This window comes from Pygocentrus nattereri, chromosome 14 (genome assembly GCF_015220715.1).
Source record: "Pygocentrus nattereri isolate fPygNat1 chromosome 14, fPygNat1.pri, whole genome shotgun sequence".
In the NCBI taxonomy this organism is placed as follows: domain Eukaryota; kingdom Metazoa; phylum Chordata; class Actinopteri; order Characiformes; family Serrasalmidae; genus Pygocentrus; species Pygocentrus nattereri.
Window position 1 is genome coordinate 20,085,001 of NC_051224.1, and position 17,500 is coordinate 20,102,500.

Consider the following 17,500-nt stretch of genomic DNA (forward strand, 5'->3'; position numbering starts at 1 on the left):
CGGACCGAAATGCCTCCGATATTAGTGTTTACCCGCATCTAATGCTCTGAATTCAGTTCACAAAGGTCTTGCTAATTAGCTGATGAGCTGAATCAAGTGTGTGAGGCAGCATGCTGAAGCCTGCAGTGTTTTGGCCTGTGAGGACTGGATCTTGACACGTGGTTCAGAAAGTGACGTTGGACTAATGTAACGTAAAACTAGTTTGGGCTATAACATTGAATTATGTAAGTTAAAGCTAATTTGAACTATGCAATTGGACTATAACCTAAAACTAATTCGGTCTATAACATTAGATTATGTAACTAAAAACTACTTAGGACTATAGCATTTGACTGTGTAACTGAAACTAGCTTGGGCTGTTTAACATGACTAATTTGGACCTTGACTTTTGGGCTTTATAACTTAAAGCTAGCATTGGGCTCCAAGTTGCTTCTCTCTTTCTCTCTGTGTGTGTGTGTGTGTGTGTGTATATGTGTGTGTATATGTGTGTGTGTGTGTGTGTGTGTGTGTGTGTGTGTGTGTGTGTGTATATATATATATATATATATATATATATATATATATATATATATATATAATATAATATAATATAATATAATATGTGTGTGTGTGTATAACCAAACACTTATTGAGTGTTAAAAGGAAAAGTGATGTAACACAGTGTTAAACATGCCCCTGTCCCAACTTCATCGCATTCATAATGAGTGAATATTTGCAAAAGACAAAGTTTTCCGTTTGAACATTAAATATCTTGTCTTTGTAGTGTATTCAATTGCATATAGGTTGAAAAGGATTTGCAAATCATCGTATTCTGTTTTTATTTTTTACACAACGTCCCAACTTCATTGGAATTGGGGTTGTAGTATACTAATAAAGATATACAGTTAGTTAACTGACAGGACTTTAGTTGAGCCATGGACATTATGACTTGCTCATTCGTTCTCTCACATACACCTTCCCTTCTCCAAGGTCTGTCTTTAACTCTTCCTTAATGCCTACGTTTGGGCAATGAGACAATATAAATATCTTGATTTTGCCCCTCTGCTCCCTCGATCTAACTGGTGTCTCTTTCATCGTCCTACAGGTTTGTGTGTAAGAATAATGGAGTCTTGTTTGAAAATCAGCTCCTTCAGATTGGCGTTAAGTCAGAGTATCGTCAGAACCTTGGTAAGTTACTTAGTCTTTTTGAATGTATTCTATAGTAATCATTATTTCATGATTCTGTATTGTTATTACAGACGAGTGGAGCATGCAAATTAATAGTCTATTTTTTTCATGTGCTGTTGGCTTTGTAATTTGCCGTTTGTTTTCTTAATGCTGTAATCAGTGCAGATATAAAGTGTGTGTTTGCCTCACAGGACGGATGTATCTGTTCTATGGCAATAAGACGTCAGTGCAATTTGTCAACTTCACCACTACAGTCAGCTGCCCAGGAGAACTTCAGTCTCATATCCTTTACCACTGTACTGCTGCAGCCAAAGCAGGGAGGGTCCTCAGTAGGTCCTCACTGTCTTATGAAGACTCCTCCTTAGTAGCCTATTGGTCATACAAATGGAACAGCCCTAACCAGGCTGAGTGGAGATGTCACCAGAGCAGTGCGATAGTTGTGAGGGAACTGGTGAGAGTAGCTGCATTGTTTTTTCATTTCTTCTTGGAAATGGAGATGTTATATAGTACAATAAACTACATACATACAGATACTTCTAAATAAAATGATATGCAGACAATATGCCATATATGAATGAATTCTTCAGTGATTTTACACTTCATAAGATAACAAAGATGAATTCAAGAACGTGAACAACTTGCACTTAAAAGAAGCTCTGCTTTGTTTTCTGCCATTTTTGTGTTTTTTGTTTTGTTTTATGTTTTTTTTTTTTTTCTTTCTCTTTCGCGTTGTTGGTGCGCAGAGAACTGTGGGTAACTGAAGGCCTGGAAAGACACATCTGATGCATCCTTCAAATCACTTCAAACATAGGCTGGATGTCCAGACTGTGTATGAAGGATCCTTCAATTTGGGAAAGGCCTGCCATGCGGCTTTGGAACACAGCTATTATTAGTTTATTAGTTTTATTATTACTAACTTTTTTATTGTCAAATTTTAACCCCTTAAGGCTGATGTTGCTTAAAATTAATCCTAGTGCTGCTGTAGATTTTACTTCAATATGTAGGAACGTGATCTAACAAAGCTGAACATTTTTAGTTTTAGATTTATTTCTGTTTTTTTTTTTTATTTTCACATTTATGTTCAGTTATTTTCAGATTTTATGTAATTTGTCAAACTTCTGAAATTATTTTTCCTTTTTTTTTTATCCATTAATATTGCTTGATCTAATTTAATATAGTAAATAATAAACAAGACTGATAATATACATGGTGTAACACAAGGGGTCGGGGCAAAACTTTTCCAGAATTCTCAGGTGTTTTGTGTTTTGATCATTGGCTTATTTATATTTTTCATCAGTTTTCTTCATAGAACATTTATGTGGATTATAATGTTATGCACACTTTTACTGTGAGGATGCATTTTACAAATAATTTTTTTTTGTCCATGATTTTTGTGTTCATATACACCAGTTCTGTGAGTATTGCTTTAATAGAAGTGAGCCGACGGTGACTGTAAACCTATAAAGCTGACACAGGTGTAAATGGTGCGATTAGTTAGGGGTCGGATTCTTTGTTTCTTTTTTTTTCCCCTCTGATATCCGATCCAGCGTTTTCTGCTGATGTTGGATCTCTGCTAGTTATTGTTGCATTATCAGCTGGATTTTTGTTATATCAACAAATCTCCATCAGACAACATTATCAGCCAATTTATGTTATCGGCCGAGCTTTAGTGCCTGGGGCTCTAGGCGCTGTGTGTGTGTGTGTGTGTAGATGTAGGTAGGTATGTTTCCCTGGTTACTCTCCTTAACTGACCCCACAGCTGAATGTTCAGTTGAAGCCTGTGGACCCCTTGGTGGAGGGAGGTGCTCAAGTTCAGCAGGTCATTAACATTGAGTGTCTGACTGTCTTTTCTGATGCACCACTTCTCAACATCAAGTTCAGGTAATGTATACACACTAAGGACTTTACCAGAGACTGTACATTTAGTGGAGGTACCTTCATCATTGATGTTTGAACAGGACTGTCTGGAACACCTGAAATGATGCCCACGTCACTTTCTCCTCACTGCATCTTTGCACAGCAGACACATGTTGTAGAGGAGTTCATTGCTCATCTGTACGTTTTACAGATGGAAAGCAAATATGTACATATTACATTTTTCTATTCAGCTGGTAGGTGTATGTTCTCGCTTGCCTCAAAATAGTGGTACAGTGACACAATCAGTATGGCATTGGAGTGGGAAGGCTTCTCCAAGAAACCGTGGTTGCATTTACTAGGGATGTGCAGTATTCATTTTCAAAGACAGACCTTTTTTTTAAATATCCCAGTAGACGGTTTTACATTTGCTCAGAATTCAGAGATGTTAATTGTGAAGTTCTGAAGTATGGGCAATATAATGATTGTTATTATGATTCAATTTCGCTATTGTGATAAACAGTATGCTCTCTGAGAATATTAAAGATATTGTCTGTACTTAACTGCATGTTTCATTACAAAAAGAGCATAATTTGTCCTGTTTAGTGCAGTGTGTGAGAAATGTGAAATCATTTGGAGTATTTGATAGCCATTTTTAAGATATGGCGATTCCGGTAAATTTGAATGAGAATCAAAACGTGATGCACATCATGTTTCATATAAAGGTCTTTACAAATTGCGATATATTTTACCCATATTGCCCACCCTTAGAATGTAGGCATAATTTGTCTCCGTATCAGAAATCTGCATTTTATAGTAACACATCAATAAAACATGATCTTCTTAGACCTATTAAAGAACAAAATGAAAGAACTGTTAATTCTGCTCTTTTGCATAGGCTGTATATAAGACTAATATAATGAAACAATGAAAAGTAAGTTTCTAAATATATTACACAGTTGTATGTCTAGTGATATTAGATATTATCAATGGTTAGATGGAAAGTTATTAATCATGTCAACACACACAAGCTGTGGAATTCTGTCAATCAGTTAATTGTTCCAACATTATAGCTATGAAATAACCCATAATGATTTACTGAAGGTTGCTGTGATAAAAGTATGTCCAAATGCAATCAACAGAGAGCAAATTCTCCCCTTTTAAATACATAGACATGCTTGCTGGCGAAATGGAAAAGCACAGAGGAGACTCAGAGCTACTGTCTACTAATATGTTGTGATTACTGAATATCTATTTAGCCAAAGCACAAAAACACCACATACATGCCTTATAAATGAGTAAAATGATACTGTGAATGATGTTGATCCAAAAATATTTGTGAGCCCCAGAGAACCTAAAACTGTGTTTTCTTCCTAAATAGGTTTATCTTACTTCTGTGGGTATGCAGTATGCGTGTTCAGAGTCCTACAAATAACCTTTCAGTGCCCATTACATGCCCAACGTATTTTTCCAATATTTTCCTTTTTCGTTGTAAACTGGGCAGTAGGAAAGTCTCTCCACTCAATGGCCACCTTTGCAGTGCCCTCATACAAGACCAGGCTCTTATCTTTTTGACTATGAAACTTCAAGCCAAATGAATGTTTCAAAAACACATTTGAAATCGATGATGAAATCTGACAAAAATAGCATAAACAGTTTGTATTATTTGGCTCAAATACTCTTTCTTAACAAGTACGCTGATTGGCTCTCTTTATAGAAGGGTGGGACTTTCCTCATAAACTTAACACCATGTTGAGTGTTATGAACTTTCCACTCCCCCCCCCTCCTTTACAACAGCTCTGTTAGTGTTTACAAATGTATCCTCACCAATCACAGTGTTTAGTGTGTTTGTCTTAATTTTTTCATTCAAGCTTTGCTGAATTTGTAATGTAACACTCAGTTTTAATATCATTTTTAATAATTGACTGTGTTTCCTGGGACTTAACACATAAACAATAAGCTAGTGGAATACACCGAACACAAAACAGTGTTATTAAATGTTTCTGTTCCCAGTTACCCTTGCAGATGTATTGTTTTCCTAGTAAAACATTATTTATTCCAGATATTCTTTTCTCTTTCTCACATTGGTTCTGAGCCTTGCTTATGATTGCATTTGTGCATTCCTTCTCTCTCAGACTCTCAAGTTTGTGCATTTAGCTTTGTGTAAACAATCCAATAATTGTTGATTTTATCTGATTCTAACTTGTTGACTGCTTTGTTCACACTGTTAAGTATGCAAGTCCAATTAAACAGAAAAGCTGCTGATCACTGCCTTGGTGCCAAAATGTCATTAGTCAGCTGGTAGATAGGTAATGCTGAAATAATAAAATATAGTCTAATTGCCCAAGCTTAGTGCTCACACCTGCTCAAACTTGTGTTTCAGGTATGGTGGGGCTCTGCAGAACCTTACACTCAAGCTGCCCGTCGCCATTAACAAGTTCTTCCAGCCCACTGAGATGTCTTCTCATGACTTCTTTCAGCGCTGGAAACAGCTCAGCCAGTGAGTCTTTATATATGCGTTTTGGGAAGCGTGTTGCAGTTGGCATGCCTAAAATAATCTACACCAATTGCAATACCATGGTGGGTGTGTATGTGTGTTGAAATTTATGTGTGGAGAAAAAAAAATGATGGCCATTCTCCCATCACAGGCCTCAGCAAGAAGCACAAAAGATCTTTAAGGCAAACCATGCCATGGACACAGAAGTGCTCAAAGCTAAGGTATGACTGCTTACAGTCTTTTGTTCTGCTGAGAGGCAGATCTCTTGTAGAAGTTTGTTATTTTATGAACAATTGCTTCCCCAACAGACAGACAATGGTAAGCAGTGTTAAAGGGGAATTCTACCGATATTTAAAAATATATGCATAAAGCAGCGAGACATAAACAGTCATTAAGAAGGGTGCGATATTATTACGATATGCCAGGGAAACTTAAGTCAGATTTCTGGCAAAATTTTCTCATAACTATCATAAAACAGTGTCTCAGACATCAGGCAGTGTATTCATAACCATTTAATGTAATAACTTTCTGTGAGGGAGCTTTTAGAGGCATTAAACTCTTAAGACGACTGGTTCCCATCACCACCACTGTGAACAATTCTGTCTTAAGTTTCTCTAGAATGGAGCGTTTCACATCAAACCACTGAATGACTGTTTACATCTTAACCATTTAATTATGCAGAAATGTAAATGGTCTATGGAGCTCCTGTTCAAGAGTAAAGACAGCAGCCTCTAGTGGTAAAGACAGAATATAAACCAGTTTGTTTAGGGGAGTATGCATGCATTGAAAAATGTATAAATATATAAAATTGCAAAACAATTCAGATAAACGTTATGCTACAAACTACGTGATACAAAATTGAATGACATTGGATGTTTTCCATGTTAAGTACACCCATGATATGGTCGCTGTGACAAAGAAAACCATGTATCTCCATTTTTGCCAATTTTTGTTTTTCGACATCATTTTAACACACCAGCTGTCCTTTACATTGTGTGAAAATTTCATGATGAGAGGACCAATTAAAATGATCTAAAGTGACTTGGAATAAAATCTCTTTACAGGAGAAGGAAAAACAATTTTACCTTTCAATGTATGTTAATGTAAAGTTACTATTGTGGAGATACTTGTTTTTCTTTGGACTGCAGCAATATTCAAATTCAAATTTCAAAGTAAGAAAAATAATCTAATCTGAAACCATTGATACTCTGTGTTTATTTAACTTTGTTTCTGGAGAATTTTCTTTTGTTTATAATGTATTCTGAAAATTACAGATTTATATGTCCCAAGTAAACAAGTATTTCCTCCTCTTCTCTCTGGATGTGTAGTTGCTGGGATTGGGTACAGCCCTGCTGGAGAAAGTGGATCCTAACCCAGACAACTTTGTGTGCGCTGGAGTGATCCAAACCAAGGCCCAACAAGTGGGCTGTCTACTGAGACTTGAGCCCAACGCACAAGCCCAGGTACACACACACTTCCCTGTTCGAGCTTTGGGACGCATGTTCCTCAGACCCAAAACATCCAGTGTTCTTACATTATGTCTATACATTAACCTTCATACATGTGCTCAAAAAACTCCACCACAAAACACAAACAGCAGCAGACTTTCTCTAATTCTGACTCAGATGGTCTACATAGGTAATCCTAAAACATAATCACACATGCACACAGTTCAGCTCTGTGCTGGTGGAGTCTGGTCAGTCTAGTCAGTCTCTGTCTGTGTCTCATTGCATCTCACTACTGTCTGTGTCTCTGTATCTGCTGCTGCATCTCAAGCCTGGGGAGCAGGTAACACTCATCTGGCCCTCCTCCCACTCCTGTCCATTCTGTCTCTCTGACTGTCTCTTTATATCTTTCTCCATCTTTTTCTCTTTCTTTCTGCCTCTTTTCTCATTCTTTTTTTCTTCTTTCTCCATCCCTTTTCTTTTTCCTTTCATTCTTCCTCTCCTCTTTCTTTTCTTTTCCTCTTTCTTTCTCTTCTTTGCTCTTTCTTCTGTTTCTGGTTTTCCATCCCTTTTTTTTTTTATTTCTGACTCATTTCTTCTTTCTGTCTTTTTTCTTTCTTCTTTTATCTCCCTTCCTGCCTTTTATTCTTTTTGTCTTTCTCCATCCCTTCTCCCCCTTTTTTTTGTTTTCTTTTCACTTTTTCTTCTCTTCCCACTTTTCTTTTTCTTTTGTCTTTTTCTCTGTTCCTTTTCTTCCTCTTTTTGTGTTTTCCCTTTCTTCCTTCTCTTTCACTTTTTCATTTTCTTCTTTCTTGAACTCTTTCTGTTCTTTCCTTCTGTCTTTTTTCTTCTGTTTGTTTCTGTTTTGCTTTTCTTTCCTTTTTTTATTCTTTCTTTTTTCCCATGACACTTTATTTCTCTCTCTCTCTCTCTGTGCAGTAGTAGAGTCCAGGCCACTTGGCGTGTCATCAGTTACTACACTCTCCCTCTGTGTATCTGTGGTTCATCATAGTTTTATTTGCAATAAGTGTCTTTGACTGTGACTGAAAAGGATTTTTACTGCGTCATTAGTATTTTATTTTTCAGGGGTGAACTATTTTGTTTATTGAGTAGCAGTAAAAGCACTTGAAACAATAATTGGATTCAGACACTTACTAATAGGGAACCATTTCAGTCACAGCCTGCGTGTTAACATTTACACAATTAGGATCAACTACAGTCTGATAGCGCAGTGTTGCAGTGCTGTTTGTGTGGCTGTGTCTGTTCCTCTCTAACCATCTGCCACTTATTTTCCTCAGATGTACCGGTTGACTTTGCGCAGCAGTAAGGACACCGTCGCCAAGCGTCTCTGCGAGCTGCTGGCAGAACAGTTCTAGAACCAGCTTCTAGAACCCGCGTCTAGACCATCACCTTCTAGAACCGAGAAGAACCACGACCAGACCAGCGTTCCACCTTCCAGAACCCTGAACAAAATCTCAAAGCATTCGTACATAAGGGAAAAAGTAGCTGCCGGCCTTAACGGCAGCAATATTACTGTCCTAATTCTGATCATTATGATTATTATTGTATATTATCATCAGCGCTACCATTCTTGTTTTTATTGGTGTTTACCTGTGTGTGAGCAGTGAAAGGAAGCGTGTCCGCCTGCGTGTTTGTGGATGAATGAGTGTGTGAGCATATTAGCCTGCGCACGAAAGAATTGTAATAGTTCAACCTTTTTTTTTTTTTCTTCACCCCCGTCCTGCCTGTTAACCAGTCCGCCTGTGCTTGTGTTGACAGCTGGTGTGGGTCGTGGAAGGAGTGAAAGAAAAGAGGGAGCGACTGAGAAAGAGATGGAAAGACGTTCTTCCTTTTTTTTCCTCTCTCTCTCTCTCTCTCTCTCTCTCTCTCTCTCTCTCTCTCTCTCTCTCTGTGTGTGTGTGTGTGTCTGTGCGTTCCACAACATTTCAATCTGTAAGCATTCCTAGGACATACTTGGGAGAGCCTTATACATGCACGCATACTCGTTCTACTTGTCCCGTCGCACATGAGCCGTTTCTGTGGAACATTCCATGTTGGCTAGTTAGAAAAGGGTCTTTGAAGGACCGGCTCCTGAGCTGGACAATATAAACGAATAAAAGAAACACTGCAATCAGAATACACTAAAGAAATGGCACTTCATTGTGAAGAATCACTACCCCCCCTCCCTCCTCTTTTTTTCGAAAAGCTGTCTTCTCCAGCACTCTAGTATGGAAGCCAGTAGAGGGAAGTTTTCTGGCAACAGTGTGTTAAAATATTTGCTTATTATCTCAGAATAATCACTTGTTTTCCCTGTAAAGTTTACTTACTAAGTTGAAATAAAGACTTGGTATCTTGTTATAATGACTTATTCCAAAGTAATTATTTACAAACTTAACATGCTTATTTTCACATAGTCTCTAATTATTTTGAGATTATTTAAAATTTTAAGACAACTCGTCTAGTTAAGATGTCAAGTTAATATTTTTGGAAAATAAGTCATTATATCAAAATTCTAAGTCAGAATTTTGGGAGTCATTATTTTGCAATTTTTCAAGGATGTAATTCGTTTTTTTCAAAATACAAAGTCATTATTTTGGCATACAGCTGCCAGAAACAGGAAAAGAGGGAAAAAGATGAATGGGCTTCCATACTGTAGAGCTAAAGGCACACACGAGGGGAAAATTTGAGAGTATCTGAGAGTATTTCATTGTTTCTTGCTGTTCCACATTCCTTGAAAGCGAGTGCTGGCAAGTGCACTTTAAGAGGCCTGGAGAGAAAAGGCTTTTGTAGATCCCTGTCCCTTTCCCCGTTCCCATTCTAGTTAAAATTCAAATACTTAACCTGATTCCGTACCTGATTATGTTTATGAAAAAATTATAAATATATATATATATATATATAAAATATATATAAACATTATGTACAATATGATTGTCCGTCATGGTTGAGTTTCTATGTTTGTCTCTTTCTCGTTTGTTTTGATAGTGGCATTGTTGACGTGTTTGTATGCTTTCTGGAAAGTGTCTTTTGCGTATTTACGTTTTTTGGACATTCCATTCGTTGTTAATGTATTAAGTACATGGGCATTGAGGTCTAGGACAGGTTTAAGATGTTCATCTCGGTGGTCAGGATAGAGATAAAAGCGGACAGGAGGGAAATGTGTGGTATGCCATCGAGTTTCAAAAAGTAGTGAAGCATAATTTACATCCTCTAGTGGTATTTTTGTTTTTCTTTCTTTCTTTTTTTTAAATCTACGTAGAAAGGAATCTCTGGAATATTGGCACTGACTGTCCAAGTGTCCTCCAGCAGAGTAACTGACTGAAAAGAGCAGTGGAGAGTGGGTACCTCATAACTTGATGTTTCCAACTCACACACACGCACACACACACATGCACACAGTCACGTACAGTAGATAGGGATGTATTGGTAGGCTTTGTTGTTTGATGCCTAGCTGCTGTACTGTGCAGAAGTCAGAGACCACCATTCGTTTTAAGTTTCCAGTCAAAACAGCCATTAAGTACAAGTTATTTGTTTTTCAAAAGGCATTTCTGAGATCAGATGGAGAATGATTCACAAAAATGAATGTCAGAGGAAAATAAGTGAAAACTGAAAATAATATTAAAAGTTACCGAGCAGGAGTGTCCAGTCTTATCCACAAAGCACTGGAGTGCCTGCAGGGTTTCCCTCAAAACAAGCTGGAGCTTGTCTGATTCCACTTAATCAGTTGGTTTCAGTCTTCAAACTGCTGACCAGGTGATCTCCTGTTTTGTTGGAATGAAAACCTGCAGCCACACCAGCCCTTTCTGCACAAGACTGGACACCCCTGCTACAGAGAAATCCTAACAACCACCTGGAAGACCTTGCAGACACCAAAACTGCCCCATCAGATAAACGGCACTTAAAGCTTTCATATTTGAGAGAGAGGAGAAAATCAAGCTGCTTCAGATCTGAAAGCATCCACAGGTGTTTCTGTCCATCCTTCCACTGTGAGAAGACGACTCGGTGCTATGGGCCTGAAAGGATGAGTTGCTATTCAAGAAGAACCTCATTGAGAAAAGGAGATGAACATAAACGAACATGTGAAGCAGAAAATCCAGTCAACCTGATCAAAGATATTCCTCATATTCGTTGATGAGGCTCTTGTTTAAATGATTCCTGCTGAAAAATGAATAACTTGTACATAATGGCTGTTTTTATTGGAAGGTAAATAAACGAGGGGTGACCTGCCTCTCGCACAGTACTGTATTTTTTGCGTCGCAGCCAAAATCCTGTAAGAGCACTTACCTGTGTGAACACTAGTGAATGAAATCTGGCACATGCACATGCAGTTTTAGGGCAGTAGGGCTTATGGAGGGACAGACAGCAAAGGACTTACCAACTGTCAATCACAAACACAGGGATAATGTCAGCGTTGTGAGGCGAGCGAATATGAGTGAATGCTGTATGTGGGGTGTGTGTTTAAAAAAAAAATCTAATGGACATTTATGGGACATTGTCATATTAGTTCAATGAAGAGTCACTATGCTTCCCCTAGTGCAGCGCGGACGTGATGCATTGATGGGACTTTGTCACGGTAGTTGAGTTTAGACTTGTCATGATATGTGTGTGCGTGCGTGTGTGTGTGTGTGTGTGTGTCTATGCAGTATCCGCTAGCTAATGCAGCCCCAGTGTATCGGTGTTCAACCTGTCAGATACCTGTGTTAGATTAAATTTACTCTGTACTGAATAATGTGAAAGTAAAACTATGCCATATACTCCATTTGAGTCTCTGCTGTTCTCACTGTGTCTGTCTTACTCAGATGAATTCAGGTTGAAAGCAAACTAGGTCATCATTCACAGCCAGCATTTCACAGGGATGTACTGTGTATCTGCATAGAGTGTATAGATTGCATGTGTATTCTAAGCTTACATTTTTGTCTTAAAGAGGAATTCCACCCATTTTATTTAAATTTCTGGATCATTTTAATTTATGTACACAGTTATTCAGAGTGGTTGATGTGAAATTGGTGCATTTTGATGTAGAAAACTTGACCATTTACTATCCGAAACTACCAGTGAACCTACACGCCTCCCGAGTTTTGTCGTGTATAATAAGTATAATGATAAAAGTAGTGGCACTTTTTTTATTATTATTATTATTAAGAGTTTTCTTTAATGACTCTCCTCATAATGCCCTGCATTTCCTATAGTAGATTTCTGCGAGGCATGAAACACCTTGGACGTCTGGTTCCTATCACCACAGCTGAACACTTCTGACTTGGCAGGTTTCTCTAGAACAGAGCCTTAAACCACTCTTAATGACTCTGTTTACATCCTGACGGTGAAATTATGCAGAAATTTTGAAATAATTCCACTTAAATCTAATTTTAGAATAGATACTTTTGCATTTTTGTTACTTTTTTTTTTTTGCTTTAAATTTCACTACAGCTCCTAAAAGTTCTCATGTCATGCCTAAGCTCAGGCCATTATTTTAACATTAAAGGGGAATTCCACAGATTAAGATTTTCTGCATCATTCAATGGTTCAGATGTAAACAGTCATTCGTAGTGTTTTGGTGTGAAATGGTTTATTGTAGTGAAACTCACTGGCCCTGATTTCTTTACAGTGGTGGTGATAGGAACCAGGGGTCGTGATGACTACAACACAAATATAGCCATTTTATTTCACATTCAGAATCACCAGTGAACCTTCATGTGTCTTCTGAGTTTATATATGTGACGCGGATGATGGTAAAATAGTGGAAAATCGGAAAAAAAAGTTTTCTGCCTCACAACACCCTGCATGTATCGCTCAAACAAAAACTGATTTTAAAAATAATGTTTTGTCCCAAAAATATATCGCAAAACCATTTTAGACCAGTGTGGCAGACATCAGGCAACATGTTCATAACCATTTCGTCTATTAACTCCCTGTGAGGGCACTTCCAGAGGCATTAAACTCTTCAGACGTCTGGTTCCCATCAGCACCACTGTGAACAATTATGATTTGTCAAGTTTCTCTAGAAAGGAGCATTCTATACCGAACCACTCTGACTTTGTTTACATCTGAACCATTTAATTATACAGATATTTTGAAAATTTGGTGGAGTTCCCCTTTAAGCCTGCATACATGTAGGCTAAATGAAAGAGCCTACGCAGGTTACAACTGTACTGAAACAGTACAAAGCGGCTCCAGCTCCCCGGGTAGAGCAGCAATAATGGTGTTATTTAAATAGGCTACAATGAACTAAGCTGTCTGAATTATACATGCTGTTGACAAGGCTAACAAGGCCCAGTCGAGAGGACCGAAAACAGAGTAAACCCGAAATAGATAAATATCTCATCTCTCATGTTTCCAAAAACGAGGCTGAAGTCAGCTTCTATTTGCCAGCTTCTTGTTCAAATTTTCCCGTTCCACCTTAAATTGTGCAGCAGGCACTGCACCAGTTAACAGCAAAGACACATTTGCCTTAGTCGCCTCAGCGTAAGTGCTGCACCATTTAAGGTGGAACGGAAATATTCGAGGAAGAAGCTGGCGAATAACAACGTACCTGCTGCACCATTTAAGGTGGAACGGCAACATTCAAACAAGAAGCTGACAAATAGTGTAGCTCTTGCACCATTTAAGGGCGGTTCAGTGTTTCTTTTTCACTCTTTCTTTGCTTTAAACGCCGCGTCCTTGTCTGTGGCGGCGAAAGAGCATCGCCGAGCACGGCCCCTGAATAAAAACAGGACTCATCACATTAAATCGATAAATGAATAACGTAAAGCTCGACGGCCTCAAACAAGGCAAACTGATGATGTAGAACAAATAGAGTGCGTGCGCGTGCGCGCTTCAGAACGGCGGTCCTCGGCGCTGATTGGCTGGAAATGACATCACAATACAATCGAACTATTCTTAGGTTCTGGAATCGGCATTACGTCATTTTTTTTCAGGTACAGAAGCTACAAACAACAACAGAAGCAGCAGCAGCAGACAGAGAGAGACGGACAGAGCAGCTGAGCTGCTTTACAGAACAAACCGCACTTTCATCGAGGCTTAATCTCCGCGTCCTCTCACTGCACTGCGATCTTTCTCCACCCTTGGACTCATTTTTGACTCTTTTGGATCTCAGCTGCATTTTTCCACTGCTTTCGAGTTCGCTTGGTGGGTGTTATTTTTCACTTTGGGGGTTGTTTCTGCTGGGCTGCAGATGCTTCAGTGTCTAAACCAAAGGGGTTTCTGCTGTTAGACTGCATGCAAGCTGCTGAACTAAGCCGACTGCAGAAACCGAATGTCAGTATTTGTTTGATGGCTGTAGTTTTTCCTACTTTGTGTTCCCTTCTAGTCTAATTGCTTCATGCTGTTCTAAGCTGATTATTTGTATCAAGGCTACAGCAGAGCTAGAAGTGTCAAATCTTCGGTATTACAGACAGCAGTCTTGGTTTACCGCTGTTAGACAGGCTGATTCTGGTTTGTGCAATATTCTGGCACTTTGTGCATTTTTACTTAGAAGCGTTTGATGTTTAATGCGCCACTTGGGATGCTCGCGGCACTGACCAGCTTTCTTCCTCTCCAGATCTGAACAGCAGAGCCTCTGTGTAGAGATGGTTTTCTGCAGGGAAGGTCAGCCTGAGCGAGCCCCGCTGTCCCTCATCCTGCCTCAGCTTTATCTCGGGGCAGAGACGGACGTAACGCAGGTAGCCCTCGTCTCTTCAAAGTAGCTCTAATATCTGCATGATCAAAATAAATGTATCGAAATCAATCAAAAATGTATATTAGACACGGAAATCCAACTCATATTTGTTATACATGCCAACTTATTTGAAATTGGCCATGTTTAAGTATGGGGCATGCATTTCAGCCATACATTAACATATACTAACATATATAATAATATACAATGGGCAACATTCATATATGCATGGCATATATTACTCATATATGCTAACGTCATGTTATATATGACTTTTTTAGACATACATCTTTGGTGCTATTTAAACTCTGAAAAAAATGCACATCATAATAAAATCATTAAAACATGAGAGAAAATTAAATATTTTTGAATATCAACACTCAAAAGCAACAATTATGTTAGTAACAATTATGACCGTACTTGGATGGATTCAACAATGTATCAGACATATATGTGTATGATCTATATATTATACACATATGCCCATTATTTGATACTCGTATATATGTACACAACTGGTATGTACATATAATTTGAAATGTGCACTCGACTCTTTATGATACATGTCCATAGGTGGCCATATATCAGATTTCTGTATGGAAAAGACTACAGCTAGTCTAATTAGTGAATCCAGCTGTGAACGTGGGCTAAAGGGGTATAAGGCCCCTCAGCACTGTATTCTCTGAAGTGATGGAGCTCCAGCCAGTATATTTTGGATTAATCAGAGTGGTGTTTGTGTTCAAATCATTCAACACCAATGCAATCAGACCCTCACCACAATGGCACAACTTCTAGTGTAAAGCCTCATCAGAAGAGTAGAGGCTGTTACAGAGGACAAACTCACTATGAATACCCATACAGAATATGGCAATGGATGGATTTCAGTATATATGGCATATATTAACACACATGAGCTTTCCTTATATCCAATTCAGCTCTTGTCATTTATTGATATATATGTGACATGTATTATTTGAAATTTTTAAATATGGCACATATATTTCTGCCATATATCAGTTTATACAAACATACATGTGTCATATATATTTAACAATATATGTACTAAGAATATATGCCTAACCCTTTATGTTATATGTGCATATATGGCCAAAAATCTGATTACCGTATGGATACAGTTGATTTCAGAGGAAATATTCTGTGTATGTTTACTGTGTTAGTATCACTGGGCGAGCTATTGATTCTAGCATTGTCAGAGTAAATCTAGCTTTTGTTTACTGTTCTCTTTCTCTCTCTCTCTCTCTCTCCCTCTCTCAGGACTGCCTGTCTGCCCGGGGTATTTCTTATGTACTAAGTGTTAGTCGCTGTTGCCCTCAACCCTCTTTCCTGCCCCAGTCTCAGTACCTCCGCATCCCCATAGATGACTCTCTCCGGGACGACCTGCTGCCCTGGATCCCCCAGGCACTGCGCTTTATTGGTGAGGCGCGCTCAAATCCCGCCCCGCACTGTGTGCATTGCTGCTGCATTACATCATTACTGCACTGGGGGAACACGGCAAGAACACAGAGATCCGTACGTGTGTTAAAACAAACAGGCTGTTCAGAGTGAAACCCCCTGGTGCAGGTTGGCTGGGAACGTTTAAAAAAAAACATGTGACGTCATTGTACTGTACTCAGCATGAGCCTCTGCAGAAGCAGTGAAACCAAAATATGTGAAACTCGTATGTGTTATATAACATCTAGTTATTTTAGTTAATCCACGTCTTTCAATCCCTTAAATATCCAAGACCAATAAGGAGGGTCCAGGCTCCCATTAACTTAAAGTGGAATTCTACTGATTTTTTTTTATTTTTATTTTTTACATATTTTGCCTAATTTAATCATCGAGATGTAAACAGAGTCATTCAGAGCGTTTTGGTGTGAAATGGTTCATTGTGAAGAAACTTGTCGACTCTTTCTTTACAGTGGTGGTGATAGGAACCAGGGGTCATAATGTCTACAACACAAATATAGCCATTTTATTTACTATCCAAAACCCACACATATCTTCTGGGTGTTTAGATGTAATGTTTATAATGGTAAAATCGTGGTAGGTATGAAAAAAAAGTTGCCTGTCAATGTCCTGAATGTACATATCCACAGTGTATTTTAAAAAATGTTTAAAAATGCTGTTTTAGATTAAAACTTTTAGACTCAAAGCTATCATAAAACAGTCTCTCAGGCATCAGGCAGCATAAGCATCTTGTGAGGCAGCTTTTAGAGGCATTAAACTCTATAGACGTTGAGTTCCTATCACCACCACTGTGAACAGTTCTAACACGGTAGGTTTTTTCATATCAACCCACTCCGAATGACTCTGTTACATCTAAAAGATTTCATTATAGAGAAATTGTAAAACATTTGGTGGAATTCCCCTTAAAAAATAATTATAATAAGAAAGAGAATTTAAGTGGTTCACTTTTTTAACCATATCCTTTGATAATTTAGGGATCACAAAGAGCAGTGGTCCTCAAACTGGTCCTCAGGGTTCCCCAGGCAGGGAAACACATAAGGATGGAACAAAAATGTGGACTGTCTTGGGGTCATGAGGGCCAGACTGAGAACCACTAGTCTACTGTCATTTTTGGTTGCATAATATCTGCTCATTGGGTGAAATAAGTCGACTTATGAAGCTGTTGTTTGTTTTCTAGATGGGGCCATGTCTCTGGGCTGCTCGGTCATCATCCACTGTGCAGCAGGAATCTCCCGCTCTCCGGCTCTTGCTGTCGCTTATGTTATGTACAGCCTGGGAATGGATCTAGATCATGCTTACAGGTAATAAGCAAGGGTCCATGTGTGTAGATCTGTAAGAAATAAGATAAGCCCATTATGGTCATTGTCAAAAACACTGATGCAATTACATTAAATGCTGTAATACTGTTTTTTC

General features: G+C 38.5%; 2 protein-coding genes across 3 annotated transcripts in view; both read left to right on the plus strand.

Moving 5' to 3' along the window:
• Window positions 1-9,100, plus strand: part of ap2a1 (adaptor related protein complex 2 subunit alpha 1) — a 29,274-nt gene extending 20,174 nt beyond the window's left edge. For both annotated transcript variants that reach the window (XM_017697437.2, XM_017697439.2), the window contains 7 exons: window positions 1,085-1,167; window positions 1,359-1,448; window positions 2,925-3,048; window positions 5,405-5,521; window positions 5,670-5,739; window positions 6,847-6,981; window positions 8,262-9,100. In XM_017697437.2, coding sequence (XP_017552926.1) covers window positions 1,085-1,167; window positions 1,359-1,448; window positions 2,925-3,048; window positions 5,405-5,521; window positions 5,670-5,739; window positions 6,847-6,981; window positions 8,262-8,339 — 697 coding nt within the window. In that variant the 3' untranslated portion in view covers window positions 8,340-9,100. The remainder of the gene's footprint in view (window positions 1-1,084; window positions 1,168-1,358; window positions 1,449-2,924; window positions 3,049-5,404; window positions 5,522-5,669; window positions 5,740-6,846; window positions 6,982-8,261) is intronic.
• Window positions 9,101-13,871: 4,771 nt separating this feature from the next.
• si:ch211-195b15.8 (dual specificity protein phosphatase 16) overlaps window positions 13,872-17,500 on the plus strand; it is a 5,262-nt gene continuing 1,633 nt past the window's right edge. The window contains exons 1-4 of the mRNA XM_017697435.2: window positions 13,872-14,088; window positions 14,501-14,621; window positions 15,893-16,052; window positions 17,265-17,388. Coding sequence (XP_017552924.1) covers window positions 14,529-14,621; window positions 15,893-16,052; window positions 17,265-17,388 — 377 coding nt within the window. The 5' untranslated portion in view covers window positions 13,872-14,088; window positions 14,501-14,528. The remainder of the gene's footprint in view (window positions 14,089-14,500; window positions 14,622-15,892; window positions 16,053-17,264; window positions 17,389-17,500) is intronic.